The 22261-nt window shown below is 40.3% G+C and overlaps 1 protein-coding gene across 13 annotated transcripts in view; it reads left to right on the top strand.

Moving 5' to 3' along the window:
* ppfia1 (PTPRF interacting protein alpha 1) overlaps positions 1-22261 on the top strand; it is a 103254-nt gene that overhangs the window by 5457 nt on the left and 75536 nt on the right. For all 13 annotated transcript variants that reach the window (XM_061766201.1, XM_061766196.1, XM_061766199.1 and 10 more), the window contains exons 2-5: positions 1921-2190; positions 21060-21161; positions 21481-21645; positions 21777-21851. In XM_061766201.1, coding sequence (XP_061622185.1) covers positions 1921-2190; positions 21060-21161; positions 21481-21645; positions 21777-21851 — 612 coding nt within the window. The remainder of the gene's footprint in view (positions 1-1920; positions 2191-21059; positions 21162-21480; positions 21646-21776; positions 21852-22261) is intronic.

The raw sequence follows: 22261 nt of genomic DNA, 5'->3' as shown, positions 1-22261 counted from the left end.
AATAGTAAAATAAAGATTTCATTCATTTAATTTTATTCATATCAATTCACCATAACATTTAGGCCCGACCTACAGGAAAGAGTTGTTTATTTGTTCGGTGTATCCAATGTAGTGTTTGTCATACTATAAAATAATTTATTTCTTGCGTTTGGTGAATGAAGCTGATGATAAACGTCCCCCACAAAATTGCATTCTAAATCACATTTGCAATATTTGTTTCAATGTTTTTTCAAAAAAAGTCACAATTGGAGTATTTTCCAAAATCGTTCAGCCCTAATCCTCATTGATGACTAGATAGTTTTAATTGGGCCCACATCGTTAAGAGCTTATCGGCTTCCCAGTGACGAGAACTGGCTAAGTGTGGCTAAAGGTTTAGCTACATAAACACACATGATGTTGAGGCCCACTACACACAAGTGTGGCAAGGAGATTTTTATACTGTTTAGCCACATTGGCTAAAAGGTTTCATGACCCAGTGCCCACCCTGTGGAAGAGAATTTCTATAGATTGGCAGCTCTGCAGTCATAGCCATGAATTCAATTTTAAGTTTAAAAAAAAAAAAAAAAAAAGTAAAAGTAATCTATTTCTTTGTGTTGTTTGTAATTGTTAAATAAACCTTCTTTATAATGTAAATACATTTGGTCTGGTCCATTTCTATTCATTTATAAACTTGAATACAATAAATATAGTCATATCGAATATCGGCATTAGGGTGGGAAAAAAATCGTCAAATCAAATTTTGGCCAGATTGCCGAGCACGAGGTCTTAACCACACTTATCAGAAGATATACAGTGGGTACAGAAAGTATTCAGACCCCCTGACATTTTTCTCTCTCTGTTATAGTGCAGCCATTTGCTAAAATCATGTAGTTCATTTTTTTTCGTTCTGGAGAGGATCTGCGAGGAATGGCAGAGAATCCCCAAATCCAGGTGTGAAAAACGTGTTCCATCCATCCCAAAAAGACTGTATTAGCTCAAATGGGTGCTTCGACTAAATACTGAGCAAAGGGTGTGAATACTTATGGCTGTGTAATATTTAAGTTTTTTATTTATTTTTTGTAATTAATCTGCAAAAATTTCAACATTTCAGTTTTTTTCTCTCAATATGTGATAATTAACTTAAATGATTTTAGCAAATGGCTGCAATATAACAAAGAGTAAAAAATTCAAGGGGGTCTGAATACTTTACATACCCATTGTAGTTAAACAACCACTAGTTCATGAAAGGTAATGGCTTGTCAGACCATATAGCTGGCTTTTATCCTGTATCCACTAACTTAGTCCTGGTTTAAATTGTTCCCTTGTCGGTATGTAAAATCCAATTCACATAATTCCAGGCTGTTGTCTAGCAATCTGCCACAAGGACCTTAAACCCCGGTTTTGGAGACTGGTTTTAATTCTTTAGAACTTCCTTGCTCTGTTGTCGTGGCAAATTTTACCCCATCCAAAAATGTCACTTTATTAATTTCCTATGGTTAAACAGTTATTTTCTGATGCAACGCAAATTAATTATTAACCTTTTAAATGTCGGGTGTCTGAAATCTGTCCAGAGTATTTTTGGAGTATGAATAATTATCAGCCAAGACATGGATTACCTTAATATTAAAATAATTTATTTCCAATTATAATGATGTGAAATAACTTGGTTAGTCACATTCTTCTATTTCTTCTATTACATATTTTCTGTCATACTTCTGTGCTTGCAGACACGGAGTGAAAAACTGCTATATGAAATCTACCAAAACTTACTACCTCTAGTTTTCACATTGTAAGCAAAATGTAAAACCCATAGTCAAACCAATCTGAGTCAATCATAGCCCCTTTTACTTTGCCTGTAAAAGCTAGCATTTTTCTTTTATTGTTGTGGTTTCATATTGTTGTTGTAATTGTTCTAATGTCTCCTCTCATCCATGATTATAGATGATGTGTGAAGTGATGCCCACCATCAGTGAGACAGAAGGACCAAGTGGAGGAGTTGGCACTGGTCGTCGAGGGTCCGGCTCCCCGCTACAGTCGGACTCTGAAGGTCATTTTGAGTCGCTGATGGTGTCCATGTTAGAGGAGAGGGATCGTCTTCTTGAGACTCTGAGAGAGACTCAAGAAAATCTGGGCTTGGCTCAGGGTAAACTGCATGAAGTCAGCCATGAAAGGGACTCTCTCCAGAGACAACTCAACACTGCTTTGCCACAGGTAAGAAAGAAAGAAAGAAAGAACGATAAAGGTAATCAGGCTTGGGTGTGATCAGTGAAAATGAACCAAAAATTGTGATTAGCCACAATTAATTCATGATTTAACAGGAGGGGTAATTACTTTTTCACACAGGGACAGGTAACTGAATAGTTTTTGTCCTTAATAAATGTAATCACCATTTAAAAACAGCATTTTAAGTTCACTTGGGTTGTTAGGGCCCGAGGAGTGACCTGTGAGGTCCCTATTGTTTTTGTAGAAATTATTCTTATTATTATTTTAGTCATGACAAACAAAGCCATTTTTGAGGCACTAAATGTGCACGAAAATTCACGAAATTTGGCACGCACATCGGGCCTGGTGAAAAATTTGATAATTTCACGTTTCCTAAAAAATGGCTCGACAGCACCACCTAGAACGATGCTGAAAGTACATCAAAGGCGAACTCGGTGATCCGTATGACCTACGGCTCTGAAAATTGGTACGCATATAGAGGGGACCCAGACGCACAAAAAAAGCCGATATCTTAAATCTAACAGGAAATGACCTATGACCGTTTGAAGGAAAAAAGTGCGGAATTTTCAAATTTTTTCAGGGTTTATACTTTTGCAACTCCTCCTACAGCTTTCATCCGATTCACTTCAAACTTGGTGTGTATCATCTCAAGACATGGGACATTAAAAGTTATCAAAAGCTTTTTAATCCAACAAACTATATGACGGGGGCGGGCTTCACACCTTTCATTCAACATTTCGCCACAAAACCTAAAATACCTAAACTTTATCAAAGTCTCATTTATTCTACGTTTCACCTAGAGCAGGGGTGGCCAACTTGTCAGAGACTAAGAGCCACTTTTTTTTCTGTGTTACTGCAAAGAGCCACATACACGGGTACACATGAACATCATCTTTTAATCATGTATGCACGCATACACAGACCTCTGCTCAGCCAGATCTAATGAAAATAACCACACCAACATGATAATATCAGTAATTTTCAACAGTTAACATTGTGTGCACTGTCTCACACACACACACTCTCAGTTCAAACAAGTCCACAAACAATAATAGAATAATTTTCAATGACATCTTTCTCTTACTATGCTGCTTAGTGAGACTTCTGGCATTCCTTATCTTGAACAATCCTCTTCAATCCTGGCTTGTATTCTGTTGTTGCCACTCTAAGCAATTCTTTCAAATGAGTGTCAGTCAGAACAGATCGATGCTTTGATTTCACATGTTTCAGGGTAGAAAACACAGACTCGCAGACGTACGTTGACCCAAACATGGACAGTATCTTAAGCGCAGCTCGTTTGATGTTGGGGTATTTTTCAATTGGCACACTTTTCCAGAACTCAACGGTCCCTTCCCTTAAAACAGTTTTCAGTTGATCCTCCTCACAAAGGTCGATCATCTCCAACTCAGCCGCAGCCTCATCTGTGACGAGCGGGGCTTTCAAACAGTCTGGCTTCCAAGCCAGCTGATATGATGCAAGCGTTACGGTCTCTGAGTGTTTTGTAATTTTTTTGAAAAACTGCACCTGCTTTTCAAAGCGACCAACTTGTTCTTGCGAAGTTCAGTCCCTTTTGGAAATTCCTGTTCGATGTTAGGGTGGAATGAGCTGAAGTGACGCTGAAGATTTGAAGCTTTGAAATGCGCTAATGCTGCGTGACATATAAGGCAGATCGGCTTGCCATTACGTTTAACAAAAAAAATATAAACTCTCCCACTCTGGCAAAAACGTCCTGTGTTCTTCTTCATATTTTCGTTTGGCTGTGCTTTTTTTCCCTGCCATTTCAAGAGGTAACTTGACGGAAATTGTTTACAACACAAATGATGTCACACCAAAGATTCTCTCGTCGCTCATTTGACGTCACTCAAACAGGCTTACATGGTCAGTGTGCCATCTAGCTGTAGGGGGAGTGAATGACAGCGCCAGCCAAGCATTTTTGACGCATGTCATGTGACAGCTCCTGAAGAGCCGCATGAAACTAGTTAAAGAGCCGCATGAGGCTCGCGAGCCGCGGGTTGGCCAGGCCAGACCTAGAGCTACAAAAATCGTCTCAGACTTGTATCGACTGCAGACGTACAAAAACTTCATAGACGCACATTTCCTAAACACAACAGGAAGTGACCTGCGACTTCGTAATCGTAAGGTTCGCCCTTTTTCGAAGGTTGCTGACGCAGTTCATCAAAGAGGTATTCGTAGTATGTCACACCAACAGCTACCAAACTTGGTAGGTACGTGTATTACCCCGACTTCTACAAAATAGTAATTACAACCGATACACTAAACTCAACAGAAACTGACCTACGACATTTTAAAGGTCGTTTCCCAACCATTATTGCAGCGTTGAGATTATGAATGTCTTTTTATGTTGATTTGCTCTTGCCTGGTGATTTAAGAGGACAGGACAAAGGAGCATTTCAGATGACAGATCAAAGGAACATTTAAACTTGAACGTAAACTCAAATCAGGAAGTCTGTGTGTGGGGTGCCTGGCCGTGAGTTGTAGTCGATAGCAGCTCTTGAATTAATGCGCATTCTGTTTCCGCTCGTGGAAAGTGTTGTGAAAATGTGTTCAAGAAGGATAGCAGAGTACGAGGACGAACTTTGGGTACCAAAAGAGGAGAACGAGCCACAATGTCAAGAACTGTGTGCTGTTTTCATTTTACAGCCTTTCATCATGCTACGCAGAGCTGGTTGGTTCACTTTTCTCTAAATTGTTTAGGAAATACTCTCCATTTTGAACAGTATTACTGTGTTTATTTACAGGCACTGTGTGATGTTAGATTCATCCATCCATCCATTTTCTGAGCCGCTTCTCCTCACTAGGGTCGCGGGCGTGCTGGAGCCTATCCCAGCTGTCATCGGGCAGGAGGGGGGGTACACCCTGAACTGGTTGCCAGCCAATCGCAGGGCACATAGAAACAAACAACCATTCGCACTCATAGTCATGCCTACGGGCAATTTAAAGTCTCCAATTAATGCATGTTTTTGGGATGTGGGAGGAAACCGGAGTGCCCGGAGAAAATCCACGCAGGCACGGGGAGAACATGCAAACTCCACACAGGCGGGGCCGGAGATTGAACCCGGGTCCTCAGAACTGTAAGGCTGACGCGCTAACCAGTCGTCCACCGTGCCGCCATGTTAGATTCAATTTAACAATTTAAACATCTAAGACTGTGATCTATATTTCTGAAAATCTCAAAGGGTTGTTGGCCCATGAAGCATTATCAAAGTTTAATAATTTTACTCAACATCCATGACTTGGTTTAAAAGATTTGTGCAAGACCTTTGGAGGTAATTTGACTCAAATATAAGTAAAAAAATAGTCCTCCTAACAATTACGTGAGTAAAAGTAACATGTTCTGTGAAATAACTACTCAAGTACTGAGTAATTTCTTTGCTAACTTCTGATTTATTTATTTTTAAAATCTGAGCATGAACGTCAACTAAAATAAAAATAACTCAATAAAATATGTGCAAGTTCAGATATTGCTGAACAATATCACTTAGTAAAACATCATAAATAAAATATTTGTAAAATAACAAACTCAGGCAAATTCAGCTCCAAGAAATATATGTTTCCACCTGTTAAGCAGCACAAGACTAGGCTCATCAGGCAGATTACAAAAAGAGGAACAAGGCTGCAGTGGATATAAAAAGTATACACACCCCTGTTCAAATGCCAGGTTTTTCTGATTTTTGACCAATATAAATCATTTAAAAACATTTTCCACCATTAATGTGACCTAGAATTTATAACTTTTAAAAAGGCTTTGCACTTGTCCTGCAGCAGTGGTGTCAACGGCCATTTGCGGGTCAGCCTCCATATTTGTGTGGCCCACACTTACTCAATATGGGCCATAACTTTGCATATATCCTTAAGCGTGGTGTCCAACCTACCGCCCGGGGGCAATTTGCGGCCCTTCATCGTGCCAATACGTCAAACTACAAGTACCCCAATGGCAGGAGTGCGAGGGCCCGATTATAGCTCCGCGGAGCTCTAGTTAGGGCCCGAGCAGGTAGACCTGCGAGGTCCCTATTGTCTTTGTAGATATTATTCTTATTATTTTAGATCGACAGGCGGATCGGTGCAGCGTCTGCAGTGATGCAGACTTTGTATCGATCCGTTGTGGTAAAGAAGGAGCTAAGCCGAAAGGCGAAGCTATTAATTTACCGGTCAATCTACGTTCCTACCCTCACCTATGGTCACGAGCTGTGGGTCGTGACCGAAAGAACAAGATCCCGGATACAAGTGGCCAAAATGAGTTTCCTCCGCAGGGTGTCCGGGCTCCTCTTAGAAATAGGGTGAGAAGCTCGGTAATCGTAAAGTTTGCCCTTTTTCGCAAGGTTGCTGATGCAGTACATCAAAGAGCTATTCGTAGTATGTCACACATCCACCTACCAAACTTGGAAGGTACGTGTGTTACCCCGAGTTCTACAAAATTGTAATTACAACCTAAATCCTAAACTCAACAGAAACTGACCTAGGACCTTTTTAAAGGTACACTTTTTGAAAATTTATAGGTGTCACACTTTTGTGAATTTGTCCTACAGATTTCATCTGATTGACTTCAAACTTGGTCAGTACCATCTCAACACCTGGGACATTAAAAGTTATCAAAAGCTTTTTTGTCCGACATACTATATGCCGGTGGCGGCTCTTCAACTGTAGCTTTTCTGAGGTCGCCGAAAACGGAACATGGTGACAGTTCATCAAACCCATTTGCGCTACATTGCACCTACGCCTACGAAAATTCCTACACGCGTGTAGCACCCCCACACGAACAAAATTGTAATTACAACCCATCTCCTAAACTCAACAGAAGATTATCTACGGCGTTGTAAATGTAACATTCACAGTAGTTACAAGTCATGTAGTGACCTGCATTATCTCAATGTAACCTTTGAGAAGGCTTGGTATGCACTTGTCCAACAGCACTGGTGTTCTACCTATGGCCTGGGGGCCATTTGGGGGCCATCCACCATTATTGTATGGCCCGCATTTTCTCAATATAACTTGTTACACAGCTTCGCCCTTCAGACAACAGTGGTGTTCAACCTATGGCCCAGGGGTCATTTGCAGCCGGTCCTCCCATTTTGTGCGGCCGGGCGTTTTTGCAACATTTGCATGGGTCATACTTTTGCATTTGTCCTGCAGCAGTGGTGTCAACCTATGACCTAGGGGACATTTGGGGGCCATCCCCCATTATTGTGTGACCTGCATCATCTCAATGTAACCTTTGAGAAGGCTTTGTATGCACTTGTCCAACAGCATTGGTCTCCTACCTATGGCCTGGGGGGCATCCCCCATTATTGTATGGCCTACATTTACTCAATATGGGCCATAACTTTGCATATGTCCTAAAGCGTGGTGTCCAACCTACCACCTGGGGGCAATTTGCGGCCATTCATCGTGCCAATACCCCAACCTGCCAGGACCTCAAACTGCAAGTACCCCAACGGGGCCGGGCTGCGAGGGCCCGATTATAGCTGCGCTCAGCTCTAGTATTTGTCTATCTACATTTGTTTGATGATCTTAAATATTGAAGTGGGGAAACTATGCAAAGATTTAACACTTTGAGAAGGGGACCGATACTTTTTCACAGCACTGTATAATGTCACCCAGCAGAGGGAAAAACAATACTGGCACTGTAAAAGTTGTACATCAATGACTACGGGCTGTAGCTTTGATATAGTGACGGATATATGATGCCTTGGTGTTCCCATGTAGTATCACATGCATTTTATCGGGATAGTGTTACAAGTATGCGTACATGATCAGACTGTATTATCAGACTTGACACTCAATATAAAGACCAATGCATTGTTATTCCAAATAGAAATCAGGTTGTCTGTGCTCAATGATGATAAAAACTAAGACCTTACTGTTAGGAGGGGAAAGAAATATTTTCTCGCGTTAGTCTCATCAGTATCTAAATGGATATTCATGACCACTGAACTGATGTACCCATAACATTTTCCACTTTTCAAAATTGTTGTGCTTAATTAATCAACACTGCACATTGTATTTTTCATGAAATCATGACGGGGGAAAAAAATGCTTTTTTTTTTTTATTACAGAAAAAGGAAAAAGGAATATTGGGCTGCTAAAAATACCAATGACAGAATTTTTCTTTACAAAGTCATTTACTGGAAACTGAAAATTATTTGCGATTTTTTTTCATCCAGTGAATCACTCAACTAATATTTAGTTGTTTCTGAGAACTGCTTCACATCTGTGTTGCATGGAGTCAATTAACTGTGAACAGCTATTCCATCCAGGTAAGTATGATTTAACAACAAACAAACAAAAATGTCACAAAAAGTAGATGCATTAATTACTTTATTTACTTCCTGCCATCTAAGAGAAGACCATTCATTTGTTCTGTCTGTCACTATGCCTCACTGGCATAAATAACAAAGGAACAAAGATACATTATTTATTGCAAATATAATTTTTTGGAGCAATTAAATACACAGTAAATGAACAGGTCATTTAAATAGACACATTCCTCCATCTTGTGATTGGATCAGTGATCGGTTATCGTTTTTTTAAACTTGCTGATCGGCCCCAAAAATCCTGATCGTGTAAAGCCTAGTTGAAAGACAACGTGATGTCCAAGTATTTTGATATATGCAAACTTATCTATGATCCCTGGTATGCGATAAATAGGCCCAACACTTTAGTAAGAGAAGCATTCTGATATAATGCTTGCACCGCCGTGCTTCGCTGTTGTCAGAGTGTACTTTGGCTTGAATTCAGTGTTAGAGGGTCCTCTGACAAACTCTGCGGCCCTTGGACCCAAATAGAACAGTCTTCCATCAGTCCACAAAATGTTTCTCCATTTCTCTTTAGGCCAGTTGATGTGTTCTTTTGCAAATTGTAACCTCTTTAGCATGTCTTTTTTTAACAGAGGGACTTACTGGGGTCAGCCAATAGATAAACTTCACACAGGTAGCTGTCTTTTAGTTGTCACATAGTCAGAGCTAACTTCAGACCATCTTTGATCACCCTGGAGCTGATCATTAGTTGTCTTTGCCCTTCTGGCCATTCTTCGCTCCATTTGAATGGTAGTCTATTTTCTTCCACGTCTCTCTGGTTTTACTTTCCATGCAATGTTGTAGCATTGTGACAAGTGGCTGCCATCTTTGTGGAATTTTCAAAAAAACATGGAACGAACATTTCAAACGCCTCTAAAATCCTCCATAACAATAATAATAAAAAAAAAAAAAAGTGCTGAAGTACATTACCGTATTTTCGCGACATAAGATGCACCGTATTAAAAGGCGCTGTCTCAGTTACAGGGTCTATTTCTGTATTTAACACATACATAAGGCGCACCGTATTATTGGGCGCAGGCATGGTAAAACATGCTATCTTAAAACATACGGTAGCATGCATGCACACTAAAATATACGCTAGCATGCATGCTAGTTATGTATTATGTGATTAGCGGCTATGCCCCACAGGTAGGATGTGACCTAGAGGTGAAAGAGAAATTCTGGAAGGAGCTAGATGAAGTAGTTCTGAGCATCCCAGACAGAGAGAGCGTCGTGATTGGTGCAGATTGTAATGGACATGTTGGTGAAGGAAACAGGGGTGATAAAGAAGTAATGGGTAAGTACGGCATCCAAGGAAAGGAACTTGGAGGGACAGATGGTGGTAGACTTTGCAAAAAGCATGGAAATGGCTGTAGTGAACAGTTTTTTTCCAGAAGAGGCAGAAACATAGGGTGACCTACAAGAGCGGAGGTAGAAGCACGCAGGTGGATTACATCTTGTGCAGACGATGTAATCTGAAGTAGGTTACCGACTGTAAGGTAGTGGCAGGGGAGAGTGTGGCTAGACAGCAAAGGTGTGTAAGATGACTGGTGGTGGGGAGGAAGATTCAGAAGACAAAGGCAGCGCAGAGAACCATGTGGTGGAAGCTGAGAAAGGTAGATTTTGTGCGGCTTTTCAGGAAGAGCTGAGACAGGCTCTCGGTGGACAGGAGGAGCTTCCAGAAGACTGGACCACTACAGCCAAGGTGGTCAGAGAGACAGGCAGGAGAGTACTTGGTGTATCTTCTGGCAGGAAAGGAGAGAATGAGACTTGGTGGTGGAACCTCAAAGGGAACCTCAAATGATATCTCGAATGAACCTCAAATCATACAAGGAAAGAGGTTAGCTAAGAAGAAATGGCACACTGAGAGGACCGAGGAGAGGAGAAAAAATTGAGATGCGACATAGGGCAAAGAATAGATATTTTTTTTTGTTGATATAGCCAGCCAGAGCTGCGAGTAATGCAAAGTTATCAATGTCCCTTCGTTATCATTCCTGTCATACAGTGTTGCATATTTTTGTTTGCACATTAAGGACTGCAGTCCTGTTTTTGTTTTAATTCCTCATTTAAAAAAAAAAAAAAAACACCATTCAAGCTGCACGTCCTCATGTTTTTGAGAGTGTAAGGTGAAAGCTTGCAGCTGGCAACTAACTGTGGACTGAATGGGTGGCAGCAATGGGATAATGAAATGCCAGTATTTTTAGGGTAATAGCCAGTCGGGCACATGGTTAAAAAAGGAAAAAAAAAGAATTATGAACGATTTATTTTTTGGACCGGTGAATGTAGTTAAAAATCTTGAATTATGAACTACGAACTGAACTAGTTCATTTTTGGAACGACGCATTGAACTATGAACTACTTTGCGTAGAAAATGAACTTTCGTAACACTGATCGTGTATTATCCATTCATCCATTTTCTCACTAGCGTCGTGGGCGTGCTGGAGCCTATCCCAGCTATCTTCGGGCGAGATGCGGGGTACACCCTGAACTGGTCGCCAGCCAATCGCAGGGCACATATAAACAAACAACCATTCACACTCACATTCATACCTACGGGCAATTTAGAGTCTTCAATTAACCCACCCTGCATGTTTTTGGGATGTGGGAGGAAACCGGAGTACCCGGAGAAAACCCTCGCAGGCACGGGGAGAACATGTAAACTCCACACAGGCGGGGCCGGGATTTGAACCCCGCACTTCAGAACTGTGAGCAGATGTGCTAACCAGTCGTCCACTCTTCCGCCTGATCGTGTATTATTTCACATCGTAATATGTATCGCAGGGTTAAAAGAAATCTTTTTTTTTTCAGTATCGTGCAGCCCTACTTACTATGTATGATGCATGTTTCTGCATTTTTCATACATCTTGTTTATGCTTTGAAAAAAAGCCTCTGATTAATTAGTTAGTGAGCCTGCTACAAAGGTATAGTGTTGGTGGAATAGCCTGGATATTTTTGATGTTCATTCTTGTGAATGTACAGTACTCATACAAAATTTTCAGTTGTTTAAATGATGTAGATAATTTGTTTTGCACAACCAGGGATAGAGATTGAATCTCTTGAGTGGGGTCAAAATATTTTGGACCCACCTAATGTACTGTGGTTGTGTTTTGCAAACAGTAGCTAACTGGTGATGACTGCCACTCCACATTTGAGGGTTGCATGTTGAAAACTGAGAAAGAAAAACATAACATGCACTTTTAACTGTATTTCTGTGGTAGGAAAGGGAGAGTCTCCTGTATAATCCCATTCATCTGTTTCGTTATCACCAAGGACTTTACATGTTCAAGGACTTTTGAAGAAACAATTGTCACTGGGAGGGCAAGTCTATTCGGGATAAACATTTCATTACTTTTTTACATCTACAAATACACATTATAAAATTTGTTTTTATTTCAAGTGCTGAAAACAGGGTAAATGGCTTGAATTATGATTTTTAGCCTTTTTCTCTACTGTCGTAGGTGGAATGTGTGTAAGTCCAAAAGATGATGTTACGTGTCAGTCCAGACTATTTATTTAATTGATAAATCATTTCTTTTGGGTCACATCAATTCCCCCCCCCCCCCTCAAAAAGTATTTTCCCTATCGACCTCCGGAGCCTACTGATTCGCACTGTTGACACTGATGACATGGCACTACTTTATTAGATGTACTCTTTCATCAGTCATTCGAAATTGGTTCGCATTTGCAGCATCAATCGTTCAAAAAATAGTCCACTGCAAAGTATGGTTAAAGACTGTTGAAACCAAAATGAGTAGCACAGGAGGAAAAATGCCCATGAAGAAACGGACATGAGTGTAATTACAACCCCAATTCCAATGAAGTTGGGACGTGGTGTTAAACATAAATAAAAACAGATACAATGATTTGCAAATCATGTTCAACCTATATTTAATTGAATACACTACAAAGAAAAAAAGCTGGGACAGGTGACAAAAAAGACTGAGAAAGTTGAGGAATGCTCATCAAACACCTGTTTGGAACATCCCACAGGTGAACAGGCTAATTGGGAACAGGTGGGTGCCATGATTGGGTATAAAAGGAGCTTCCCTGAATTGTCAAATCATTCACAAGCAAAGCTGGGGCGAGGTTCACGTGTTTGTGAACAAGTGCGTGAGAAAGTAGTCGAACAGTTTAAGGACAATGTTCCTCAACGTACAATTGCAAGGAATATAGGGATTTCATCATCTACGGTCCATAATATCATCAAAAGGTTCAGAGAATCTGGAGAAATCACTGCATGTAAGCAGCAAGGCCGAAAACCAACATTGAATGCCCGGCACTGCATCAAAAACCGACATCAATGTGTAAAGGATATCACCACATGGGCTCAGGAACACTTCAGAAAACCAATGTCAGTAAATACAGTTCGGCGCTACATCCATAAGTGCAATTTGAAACTCTACTCAACAATACCGAGAAACGCCGCCGACTTCTCTGGGCCCGAGCTCATCTAAGATGGACTGATGCAGAGCGAAAAGTGTTCTGTAGTCGGATGAGTCCACATTTCAAATTGTTTTTGGAAATTGTAGATGTCGTGTCCTCCGGGCCAAAGACGAAAAGAACCATCCGGACTGTTATGGACGCAAAGTTCAAAAGGCAGCATCTGTGATGGTATGGGGCTGTGTTAGTGCCAATGGCATGGGTAACTTGCACATCTGTGAAGGCACCATTAATGCTGAAAGATACATACAGGTTTTGAATATTCGTTATTTAAAGGTAAATCCCTCCGTGACCAAATGCTACAAGCCTCCCAGAGAAATGCAAACCAATTCCGAATGACTCTTACTCCTAGCTACCATGTTAGCAAGTCAGCAACCTGCTGTCACACATGGGCTCTACAAGCCATCCAGGCGCTGCTGGATAAAAGTGCTGGAGCGGAGCAGGGGATGGACTGCTTGTATAAGACTGGTAAAATAAGAGATTTTAGATCCAGTCCGATCCAATCTTTGTTTTTTGTTTTTTTGCTGACATCGGACCATATTCCGAGCTCAAAGATCGAATCCAGATACCCCATGTCAGGACAAAGTCCCAGTGGGGGGTTTAAAGTTACTTTATGTAACCCACCTGTTAATAGTAAATAGGTCCGTTTTTGTCATACCTACTTTTGCTGATTTTGGAGAAACATATGCTGCCATTCAAGCAACGTTTTTTTCATGGACGCCCCTGCTTATTTCAGCAAGACAATGCCAAACCACATGCGGCACGTGTTACAACAGCGTGGCTTTGTAGTAAATGAGTGCGGGTACTAGACTGGCCTGCCTGCAGTCCAGACCTGTCTCCCATTGAAAATGTGTGGCGGATTATGAAGCTTAAAATATGACAACGGAGTCCCCGGACTGTTGCACAGCTGAAGATGTACATCAACCAAGAATGGGAAAGAATTCCACCAACAAAGCTTCAACAATTAGTTTCCTCAATTCCCAAACGTTTATTGAATGTTGTTAAAAGAAAAGGTGATGTAACACAGTGGTAAACATGACCCTGTCCCAGCTTTTTTTGAATGTGTTACAGCCATAAAATTCTAAGCTAATGATTATTTTCTAAAAAAAAAAACGTTTATCAGTTTAAACATTAAATATCTTGTCTTTGTAGTGTATTCAATTAAATATAGGTTGAACATGATTTGCAAATCATTGTATTCTGTTTTTATTTGTTTAACACAACATCCCAACTTCATTGGAATTGACGTATTTTACATTGTTGTACGCATGACTAGAAAGGAGACCGGTGGAAGGCAGCCACAGTCAATCACGCTCAATATTGTCAAAAAAGTGTCGTCCGTTTATATGTTACAAAAGCAGTCATTTATCCACACACAGCTCCACTTCAAAGGTGGAAGCAGTTTTCGGGATGAACTACACACAATCTTTGCATTATACAATATTTTCTTCACGAGGGTTTATTCCCGTCAAGTCGGAGTCTATCGCTTTATACCCGACTACTGTTTTTGTTCCTAGTATTATTGCTGTGTGATTTTTTTTTATTATTTTTTTTTTTTGGATGCAGTTCAACTGCTTTTCAAATCTTGATATTCATCCACAGATTTGGCAGTGATGTTATAATTTGACTGAATAATATAGATTTTTTTTTTTCTAATTGATATTGAAGAAGCCAATTGACACTGACCACTGACCAAACTTTATATTCTGGCCAGTACCCAATGACATGAATTTACAATCCACAGTGGTGAAACAAGGTCAAAGAATGACTTATTCCACAGTAATATAACGTGGATCAGTGCAAGACAGTGTTGCTGTTAGGCAGTGACTGGTGACTACTGAATTTAAAAACTCGACTGTAAATTGTCTGTTTGCAGGTTGCAGTTCTTAGGGCATGTTAGACATTCTATCAGTAAAAGTCAACTGTGATTACTCGTCGTAATTTTTAAAACAAATTTAAAAATATTAAAGTAAACCCTGATTGTTCAGATACATATTCCTTATACAATAGAAGTCACTGTCATATTAATCTGTGATATTTTCTGATAGCAAGCCGCCATGTTTAAATGATGATGACACCACGCACCGTCGGAGTATTTCCCAGTATGTCTCGCGTCGTTGTAAATAGTTGTTAAAATCCTGTTTTATGTCAGTTAGTCCCCTAATCCCTTAGTTTATGTGAATGGAAATTGACCTTGTGTGTTCAACCCCCCCCGGCACCCTGTTGTTGGGTGTTAGCTAGTTTCTTTTATTATTCTGGAACCAGAGGCGATTAATTTTATTTTAGTGGGATTAAAATTAAACTGTCAAGCATTTCAGAAAAGCATTAAACAAAACATAACCATAAATAAATTAATGATGATTGTTGTTCAGTCAGTCGTATTTATTAAAAAAAAATAAAAAATTGTGATCAAAACATGATTATCTGTATTTTATTTTCTTTCAAAGAATTATTCTGAAGTTAAGCACTTTATTTTAACACGTAATCCCTTTTTTTTTTTTATTTACTTGCTCTTATTTTGAAATTCACAGCCCTACTTTTATTTAGTAAATTAGAAAACACACAGTTGTGCGCATATGTTTGATTACCCTGGCAGAATTTGTAAAATTGGTTCAATTCTTTTCAATTTCAATGGGATTCAAATTAAACCATCAAGGATTTCAGAAAAGCATTATCATTAAACAAAATGTGAATATTCGTTATTTAAAGGTAAATCCCTCCGTGACCAAATGCTACAAGCCTGCCAGAGAAATGCGAACCAATTCCGAATGACACTTACTCCTTGCTACCATGGTAGCAAGTCAGCAACCTGCTGTCACACATGGGCTCTACAAGCCATCCAGGCGCTGCTGGATAAAAGTGCTGGAGCGGAGCAGGGGATGGACTGCTTGTATAAGCCTGGTAAAATGAGAGATTTTAGATCTAGTCCGATCCAATCTTTGTTTTTTGTTTTTTGCTGACATCGGACCATATTCCGAGCTCAAAGATCGGATCCAGATACCCCATGTCAGGACAAAGTCCCAGTGGGGGGTTTAAAGTTACTTTATGTAACCCACCTGTTAATAGTAAATAGGTCCGTTTTTGTCATACCTACTTTTGCTGATTGGTGTTCTCTGTTTGAGTAATATCACTTGATCAAGCCTTTTCTAACATTCCATACTACAAAATAAGTCCGTAATTTCTCGTGTATAATGCACACTTATTCCCCCCCCAAAAATTGTCAAATGGCAATAATGCACATTATACATAGGTATAGTTAGTAGTATAGTAAATTTACATACCCTGGCAGAATTAGTGATCTACTGTTTTTTTAATTTTTTATTTTTATTTTATTTTTTTAAATACGACTGGTAACTGAACAACAACCATCATTAATTTCTTTATGGTTATGTTTTGTATAATGATAATGCTTTTCTGAAATGCTTGGCAGTTTAATTTTAACCCCATTAAAATTAAATAAAATGTGTTTCGCCTGGCCCTTCATGTTTTCTTTTAAAAATTGTACCCACCTTACAAATTCTCCTTGAGCAATCAAACGTATGAGCACAACTGTGTGTTTTCTCACTTACTAAATAAAAGTAGGGCTGTGAATTTCAAAATAACAGCAAATACCGTATTTTCACGACCATAAGGGGCACTGTATTAAAAGGTGCAGTCTCAGTTACGGGGTCTATTTCTGTATTTAACACATACATAAGGCGCACCGTATTATTGGGCGCAGGCATGGTAAAACATACGCTAGCTTAAAACATCGATAGCATGCATGCAAGCAAGCTAAAACAATGTTTTCAAAAGGCAGCGGGAGCAAAACTGAGTTCGGTTGTACTTTATTGAAGTATTTAACAATGTACTCATGTTATTTTTTTATCAATCCTCATCCAAAAATCCATCAAAGTTCTCATCTTCTGTATCCGAAATGAACAGCTGGGCAAGTTCTCCATCAAACACGCCGGGTTCCCTCTCGTCATTGTCGGAGTCATTCTCGTTGCCGTGCGGCGCCTCAGAAATTATGCCGGCTTTTACGAAACCTCGAACAACAGTGCAAACAGACACGTTAGCCCAAGCATCAACAATCCATTCACAAATTGTGGCGTAACTCGCCCGGCGCTGCCTCCTAGTCTTAGTAAAGATGTGTTTGCCATCTGTCATCCATCGCTCCCACGCCGCTCGCAACTTCACTTTGAACGCCCTGTTTATACCGATGTCCAGCGGTTGGAGTGCATTAATCCATTGCTCGAGTTGGTCTTCCAATTTGGGCATCTCTCCTTGTTTCCGCGGAAACTCAGCTTCGACTTCTTGACTTGGCGAAGCTCGTTTTCCTGCTTCCTCCACTTGCGAACCATGGATTCGTTGATCTTGAATTATCTCGTGGCTGCTCGATTCCCATGTTCCTCCGCGTAACTGATAGCTTGCAGTTTAAACTGTGCTTCGTAAGCGTGTCTCTTCGTAGGTGCAGTTTTCAACTGCGGTCAAGCCAGCCTCCACTCGTAAAGTAGCAGTCAAGCCAGCCGCCCCTAATTTTGTTCATACTAGGCATTATGGTAATAGGTCGCCAACTCGCAGCGAAAGCCACCTTCAAAATAAAAGCTTCCCAATAATACGGACGTCAGTGCTCTTCGGTTAAGGAATTCAACCAGCAAAGTTAATTTGAATCTTGAGATACATTAAAAAAAATTTAGTTTATTTGATATCTTAGGAAAAATTAATGGTAAATGGACTGCACTTATATAGCACTTTATCTACATCATCACAGTGCCCAAAGCGCTTTACGAAGCCTCACATTCACACACACATTCATAAACCAATGGGCGACTGCTGCCATGCGAGGCGGTGCCAGGGCCACTGGAAGCAAATTAGGGTTCAGTGTCTTGCCCAAGGACATTTCGACATGCAGACAGTCGTAGCAGGGATTTGAACCTGTTCATACCGGGCTATATACCTACTGGTGGCGTGCCTTTAGCGTCCTCCTTCAAGCGCACCCTTCCCCCTTTAACAGCCGCATGCTGTCCTCAGCCACGTCCGCTTTTCCTCTGTATAAGCAGCGTGTCGGCACGAAATGCTCCCAGTCAGTCAAGCGGATCGCTCATCACACAACAACATTTATAGATTTTGTACTTCGGTGCACACATAAGGCGCGCCGCATTACAACGCGCCACGTCCATTTTGGTTAAAATTTGACATTTAAGTGCACCTTATGGTCGTGAAAATACGGTTAATAAAAAGAAAGTATCACGTGTCCAAATAAAGTGCTTAACTTCAGAATAATTCTTTAAAAAAAACTAACAAAATACAGATAATACTTTTACGTTTTGATCATATGGGTAGAAGCAAAATCATGCACTGTAAAAATGCACTATACATAGGTAGAAGGGTTTTCCATAATTTTGAGGTCAAATTTGGGGGTGCGTATTATACACGAGAAATTACGGTATATATAAAGTTGAGTTTTGGTTGTTGAATATATACACATTTTTGAAAGAAATGAATAATCGTGTTTATTAATTTGGATTTCAATACCCATCAAAATTGTGAATTTTATTTTTTCCATAATTGCCCAGCCCTAGTCTAGTGTCCCCTCACCCCTTCACACACTGCAGGCACGCAAGAGCTGCCCAAACAAACACCGGAATTGGTACTGGAATTGGCAGCATAAAAGACTGAATAAGAACACCTCTAATTATACATAGTGTGCACAACATCAGGGTGAGAAGCTCGGTCATCCGGGAGGATCTCCGAGTAGAGCCGCTGCTCCTTCACATGGAGAGAAGCCAGATGAGGTGGCTGGGGCATCTTATTCGGATGCCCCCCAGACGCCTCCCTGGTGAGGTGTTCCGGGCACGTCCCACCGGGAGGAGACACCGGGGACGACCAGAACACTGGAGAGACTACATCCTTCGGCTCACCTGGGAACGCCTCGGGATCCCCCCGGAAGAGATGGATGAAGTGGCTGGGGAGAGGGAACTCTGGGTGTCCCTGCTAAAGCTACTGCCCCCGCGACCCGACCTCGGATAAGTGGTAGAAAATGGATGGATGGATGGATGCACATCATCAAGACACAAGATAAAGCATTGTTTGAATGGCAATACTAAATATTTTATGAATTTTGTAATTTATTTATTCTTTTAAGCATTATTATTAATTTGTACAATTGCAATGACTTGATTTTAGCGAGGTTAGTGGAGAGTTATCGGCATTAATGCAATTGTACTAATAATTTCTTAAAGGGGTATAAAGACGCTAATTATGAAATAGTCAGTAAAGCTTAACAAATTATATCATGAATATATGTGCCCAATGCAAGTTCTGACAGGGCCTCCACAACTTGGCTCATCCACCATTCAAAAAGGCTTAATGTCGGACCCTGCGTTAATTAAAAAATGCTTCCTTTCCTTTTACCTTTTGATAGCGCTCTGTGAGGCTGTATGCCTTATGCAGTACACTTTTACCTGAAAAGGTTTTATGTTGTCTTTTGGTGGACTGTGGCTTTAATGGGTTGGCACACATTTGTGTACTCTCCATTAATCCCCCCTTCTGTTCAAAGGCTTACAGGGCAGCTCAGTCTAGTTCAAATCAACATGCACCTCATTTACAAATACTGACACTAAATTACAAGGGCCCAGCCATGATAAGACATTATTATTATTATTGCTAATATTTTGCTTTGTCATAAGTGAAGCTTGGTGTCTTAATCTACCCCACTTAAATATTTGTAAAATAATTTGAAAAGACAAAAACTAAGGGTATTGAACACAGACTGATAATGTACTCTTATACTTTTGTTGTTTGTGGTGACCCACATTAGTCAAGAGAACATTCATCAAGCAGCTGTGCCTTGAGGGGCAGGGCATGACTTCTGTTTCCGGGTTAGGAGGCATTACTCTCACTGCTGTGTTACATAGTGTAAACAGAATACTGATTGAGCCGTTGTTATTTTTGTGGAGAATAAATTATTGAATCAACTCTTCTTTGACTCCTGTTGTGTCAATTACAACATCTCCAGTCAACAATATAGTATTTTCCTTGTCACTTTACTGTAGGCCATGCTTTTCAAATGTATAGGCCTCTCATAACTTCCTGGTAATCTTTTTGCTTTTTCACCAGTTTAAGGCCTATTGATCAGGACCAAGAAAATCAGTTAGGAAAAGCAGTGTTGAAGGCTGAACATGGGAGTGAGTCAAGAATCTTAAAGGGAACTGTACTACACAACCTTTGCCTCTGCTCTGGAATGTAGGAAGTAAGCTACTCTGTAATTACTCAAAAGCCTGCCTCCTGTGGAGTATGATTGGCTGGCAGAGGGCAAACCTTGATGGCCAATAGCAGTCCCATACTCCTTGTGAAGCAGAATCTGGGCCAGTCCCTGGAGAAGCTCAGTGACTGGGCCGAAGGCAAAAATAATTATTTTGGGGATAAAAGAAAAGAGAGTTCCATCAGCCTACTGTATGCTGTATTTCTCAGAAAACCATTTGGTCAAGATAGTATCACTGAAACCATCCACCCCCAAAAATTGTAACTGTACCTCCAATCTGTTGGTCATACCATTATGAATCAGGACATAGCCTGTTAAATAACAAAAAGATTGACAAACTAAAAGCAAAGCGAAGCAAATTTCTTTATATAGCGCATTTCGTATACAAGGTAAGTCAATGTGCTTTACATAATTAAAAGCATTTAAAAACAAAGGAAAAAAACAGCTTATAAACATTTACAACAATGAAAAATAAAAATACAATTAAAACAACATACTGTGTGAGAGAGATCATATAAAAGGGTAAATGCTCTAAAAAGCATGAGAAAACTAGCACAAATATTAATGCCTTATGGATGTTTTTCACTTTATACAACAGCTCAGCCTTGGTAGAGGTGTGCGCTCTTAGTGGCATTTCAGTTACATACTGTCATTATGGCATTGTTAGAACAATCAAACTAACAGTTGCCCAATACATTTTCACACTACTGGGTTACAGTTGGCGATTTGGGATTGTCCAAAAGAAGGGATTTTGCTTGTGCATGTGTCAGTGAAGTAAATGGGAAAACTTTAGCGGCTGGTATGATGCTCTAAAGTGAGCTTGGTAAAAAGCTAATTTTGCATTTGTTTTGTTTTAGGAGTTTGCGGCACTAACTAAAGAGGTGAACATGTGCCGGGAACAACTTCTAGAAAAGGAGGAGGAGATTGCAGAACTGAAAGCTGAGAGAAACAACACACGGGTTAGTTAAAATGTTCTCATGCTTTGCAGATTATGGTAATATGAACTCTGAAGAAACTGGAGATGGTCTTTACTGTCTACCATGTTATGGTTATATCGACTTGTATAATTCCTTAATATGGCTGGCTGTCATTGAACTAACCAATAATACAGTCAACATTTCATATAATCTAAATCACCTTATTTTATATGTAAACAATGGAAAATAAATGTGCCGTGAATTATACTTGAAATAATCTTGGTCTCAATTATTAATGGAATGTTTGTCTTTGTGATGCAGTGCAGTTGTTATTTTCTCACATTATTGGTGGTTTGTGCAGCTCCTCTTGGAGCACTTGGAGTGTCTGGTTTCTCGCCATGAACGTAGTCTGAGGATGACAGTGGTGAAACGACAAGCTCAGTCTCCTGCAGGAGTCTCAAGTGAAGTGGAAGTCCTCAAAGCCCTAAAGTCACTTTTTGAACACCACAAAGCCCTTGACGAGAAGGTAGTACTTGGATCTGTTTTGCAGAGCTGACAAAGTACCATTGTATGCGTCCTTTTGCTTGAGTGTGAAGAAAATACTTGAATGAATATTAAATGGTGTGGTTGGGTCTGAATTTATATCTCGTCTTTTAGGTAAGGGAGAGACTGCGAGTCGCCTTGGAAAGATGCAGCGCTTTGGAGGAACAGCTCACTATGTCACACAAAGAGGTGAGGTAATTTCTGTTGTCTGTCAATACTTATTTGTTGGTGAACAATTGTTCTTCAAAAACACTTCATACTTTCAGTTCTATCAACCTTATATTTTATTTTGTATGTTTAACCAACAACTGATAGCAGCAATGATCGTCAGCGACTCACGCGCACATCAGGCGATTGACCCCCTGCAAACAATGTGATAACTTTCTCAATATTCCATCCATCCATTTTCTGAACCACTTATCCACACTAGGGTCGTAGGTTTGCTGCCGCCGATCTCAGGCTTCGGGCGAGAGGCAGGGTACGACAGCCAATCGCAGGGCACATATAGACAAACAACCATTCACACTTACATTCACACTCACGGACAATTTAGTCTCCAGTAAACCTACCATGCATGTTTTTGGAATGTGGGAGGAAAC

Source organism: Phyllopteryx taeniolatus, chromosome 2, assembly GCF_024500385.1.
Source record: "Phyllopteryx taeniolatus isolate TA_2022b chromosome 2, UOR_Ptae_1.2, whole genome shotgun sequence".
NCBI classification, from domain to species: Eukaryota; Metazoa; Chordata; class Actinopteri; order Syngnathiformes; family Syngnathidae; genus Phyllopteryx; species Phyllopteryx taeniolatus.
Note: the sequence above shows the minus strand (reverse complement) of the source record. Positions and strands in the feature narration are given on the sequence as shown.